The 3841-nt window shown below is 61.4% G+C and overlaps 1 protein-coding gene across 1 annotated transcript in view; it reads left to right on the top strand.

The window, feature by feature from the left end:
- Nucleotides 1-3841, top strand: part of LOC103898533 (non-receptor tyrosine-protein kinase TYK2-like) — a gene marked incomplete at its 3' end in the record, with an annotated part of 24283 nt that overhangs the window by 1356 nt on the left and 19086 nt on the right. The window contains exons 2-6 of the mRNA XM_009278809.2: nt 158-476; nt 2167-2311; nt 2647-2810; nt 3037-3421; nt 3478-3621. Coding sequence (XP_009277084.1) covers nt 158-476; nt 2167-2311; nt 2647-2810; nt 3037-3421; nt 3478-3621 — 1157 coding nt within the window. The remainder of the gene's footprint in view (nt 1-157; nt 477-2166; nt 2312-2646; nt 2811-3036; nt 3422-3477; nt 3622-3841) is intronic.

The raw sequence follows: 3841 nt of genomic DNA, 5'->3' as shown, positions 1-3841 counted from the left end.
CCCCCTGCTGCCCCGTTTTTCGGAGCCGAGCCCTGCGGAGCAGCCGAGCTCCTCTTGCTTGCGGAGCAGAGACGTGCCGGGCTTTAATAGGGCTGCGCTGGAAATAACGCCGCTTGCTTTTCCGCTTCCCGCCCTCCGCCGCGTTACCTGTTTCCAGATTCGCCTGGAAAACGTGTGCGGAGGTTGGCGCGGGGTCGGGGAGCTGAGCGAACTCAGCGGGGCTCGTCTAAATCGGACTCGGAAGGATTAAAGGAGGAACGGGACGCGTTTGGAGCCCCTGCCTCTCCTTCGGCGCGGAAAAATTTCATTTCCCTGTTCCCGATATTCCGCCGCTTTTCGCCCCGCGTCTCTCCCCGGCTGATCCAGCCCGTGCTCCCCCTTCTCGGCTCCGTCCCCGAGCGGGACAATCTGAGAGGGGCTCCCTCCCCTCTGAAGTCTTTTGAGACCGACAGCGAAACGCCCGAGGGCCTCTCTGAGTGAGCCCAGGGCTGCGGCGTCGCCGGGAAGGCGACGGCTGGGGTTTTTCTGTAGACGTCTCTGCGAGATGCTCGGGTTCCCTGGGGATGACGGGGACGGCGATCTTCGTGTTTCCTCCCGAAACGTTGCCGCTGGCGTTTTTATTAGGAGACCTTTTTCAGGCCGGTTTTGTTGGGGTTTGGGTTGTGTGGTGGTGGTGGGGGGTTTGTTTGGTTTTTTTTTTCATGGTGAGTCGTAGCGAAGGTAAAAGCGAGGGAGAAACGGAAAACCTGGTTTGGAGATGTATTAGCCTGTGTTACACGGCTTGCAATACCTCCTCCTTCCTGGGGAACCGCGGCGTACCGAGCCGTGGCCTCTCTCCGCAGCCGGCCGTTGCGCCGAACGCAACCCAGGCAGCAGAAAATGGTCTCCGAGGCGCCGCGCCGGCTCGCCGCGAGTCCGCCGTGCCTCGCCGGGACGTCGTTGTCGTCGTCGTCGTCGCGTGCGCGGCTGTGCCCTGTTGTCCGAGGAGGCTTGAAACGGTGGCCGTGGGAGCCACGCTTCCCGGTGTGCCAGGAGGGAGGCTTCGAGTCCTCGTGGCCAGCACCTCCGCATCCCTCGGCCCCGGTGCGCCGTGATCCGTAGCTCTCCGACCGCGGATAAAGTCGGGGAGCTCTGGCTTTTTGAGCCAGAAAGTCCTTTTCCTTCGGCTCTGGTTTCGAGGCAGCTCGGCTGGCGCCGGCGCCTGCGGCACCAGCACCGAAATAACCCCGGCGCGTTAACCGCAGGCGGAGATGCGGCTTTGGGGGTTGAGCGAGGGGAACAGAAACTCCCTCTGCCCGCAGAGCTCTCTTCGTGCCGGCGTTCTGGGTTTTGTTTTTTTTTTAGATGTGGCGGTCGGAGGGACGCTCCTCGCCCCGGCTGCTCTCCGTTTTTCGGAGCCCCTGGGCTCCAGCGGCAGGAAAGCTCGGCGCGGAGCAAGCCGGGCTGCGAAACGGCGTTGTGGGGAGCGGTGCCGCTTAAAGAGGCGTTTGCAGGTCGGGCTCGGTTGCAGCCACGAGTTAATTAGGGTCCCTTTGAGGAAGCTCTGCCGAGGGGGGTGTATTCCGTCTGCTGTACGGCACAGCTGGGCGTAAAACGTGGTGGAGAAAAGCTTAAAGGAACCGGTTTTGGTGGCGGGAAGCGGTTGCTTCCCCTTTGCCTCCCGGCGTCAGGATCGTCGCCTTGCGCTCAGGTCGCGTTTGCTGAGGACGTGGCCGACTCTGGCGTCGGCGATGGGGTTTCAAGAAGTTCGGCTCTTAAAAAAAACCCAAACAAACCCCAAAACCCACCGCTCCGAGCCGGGAGCGTGACCCCCGGCTGGGCTGGGGTGGGACAGACCTCTCTGCTCTGGCTCTGCCGGTCCTTTCCCCGTCCTCTGGAGACAGCCGGTGACAAAACCTCGGCAAAAACCCTCTTTGGGAGCCGGCTCCGGTCCCCCGGCGGCCCCCGGGCACGGGGCAAGCGGCCGCGCCGGGTGGAAGGGGCGGATTTACGGGTGAAACAAACCTCGAGCAGGTCCAGGGCAGGCGCCGGACACGGGTTTGGCTTTAGAGGCAAACCCAGGGCGTCCTTTTCGGCCGCCCTCGGCTGCGAGAGAGGACGGGGGACAGACCACAGCCCTCCCGTCCCCACGTGCGAGCGCCGTTCTCCTCGCCTCCTCCCCTCCAGGTACTACTTTCGGAATTGGCACGGGATGAACGACAAGGAACCGGCGGTTTATCGCAACGTGCCCCGACAGAGCGACTCCCCCGACGAGAAGCTGCAAGGAGGAGCCTTGCTTGACAAATCGTCCTTCGAGTATCTGTTCGAGCAGGTAATGAACCCGGCTGACGGGCCGGCGGCTCGGTCGCGCCTGGAGTTGTGGGGGAACCTGGGTGATTTTTCTTGATCCGGCCGGATTCGGCTCAGCCCTGTTGGCAGGATCTGGGTTTCCATCTGCCAGGGCTTTGTTTAAAGGACAGGCACAGCTGTAGTTTTGCCCTCGGAAAGCCTTTGTCCTGCTTGAAGCCTCCCTGGGAGGCCGGGAGCCGAGCCGAGGGGGATCCCCTTACACCTTTAAAATAAAAAAAAAGACAAGAAAAAGCGCTCCGGAAGTCAGCGCGGGGTCTTTTCCCCCCCCCCCTTTATTTCACTTTTTCTCATCAATAGGGGAAATTTGAATTCATCAACGACGTCGCGTCGTTGAAAGACCTCCAGACCGAACAGGAGATCCAGAGGTTCAAGAACGAAAGCTTGGGCATGGCCGTGCTTCACCTCTCTCACATCGCCATCAAAAAAGGCATCTCCCTTGAGGAAGTGGCCAGAAAATACAGGTGACTGCTTGGCTTCGCAGCCTCGCGGCCGGGGACTTTCTGCTCTGCGGTTGTCTGAAGGGTTTCTTCTGGTTTCTCACCCTCTTTCCTCTCCGTCCTCCTCACCGGGAGCGAGTCTGGGGCTGGTTTAGGTGATGGAGAGATCGGTTGCGGCTCCTCCGGCTGCGTGTTTTGCCGTAGGCGCCCGTGAGGTCTTGCTTGACCAGTTCTTCCTTCCCTCCCGCAGCTTCAAGGACTGCATCCCGCGGTCCTTCTACCGCCAGATCCAGCAGAACAACTACCTGACCAAATTCCGCATGAAAAACGTCTTCAAGAAGTTTGTGCAGCGTTTCCAGCGGCACACGGTCAGCACCGGCAAGCTGACGGTGCAGGACATCATGTACAAATACCTGGCTACCTTGGAGCACCTCGCTCCTCGCTTCGGGAGCGAGCTCTTCCCCGTGCTCTCCTTGGAGACCTCCTCCGAGGGCGAGAAGGTGCAGCTGTACGTCAACGGGGGACATTCGCAGCTGGAGCTCGGGCACGCGCTGCTCCCCAAGGACCGACCTGTCACCCACGAAGTCCTCGTCGCCGGCACGAGCGGCATCCAGTGGCGGCCCGTGCCCGTAGAGGTAGGTCGGCGCTCGCGCTCCCCGCCGCTGGGTGCTCCTTGGAGACCTCCTCCGAGGGCGAGAAGGTGCAGCTGTACGTCAACGGGGGACATTCGCAGCTGGAGCTCGGGCACGCGCTGCTCCCCAAGGACCGACCTGTCACCCACGAAGTCCTCGTCGCCGGCACGAGCGGCATCCAGTGGCGGCCCGTGCCCGTAGAGGTAGGTCGGCGCTCGCGCTCCCCGCCGCTGGGTGGGAATCATAGAATCGTTAAGGTTGGAAAAGACTTCCAAGATCATCGAGTCCAACCGTCAACTCAACACCCCCATGCCCACTAAACCATGTCCCCGAGCACCTCATCTACACGTCTTTTAAATACCTCCAGGGATGGGGACTCCACCACTTCCCTGGGCAGCCTGTTCCAATGTTTAACCACTCTTT

Source organism: Aptenodytes forsteri, unplaced genomic scaffold, assembly GCF_000699145.1.
Source record: "Aptenodytes forsteri isolate BGI_AS27 unplaced genomic scaffold, ASM69914v1 Scaffold811, whole genome shotgun sequence".
In the NCBI taxonomy this organism is placed as follows: Eukaryota; Metazoa; Chordata; class Aves; order Sphenisciformes; family Spheniscidae; genus Aptenodytes; species Aptenodytes forsteri.
Note: the sequence above shows the minus strand (reverse complement) of the source record. Positions and strands in the feature narration are given on the sequence as shown.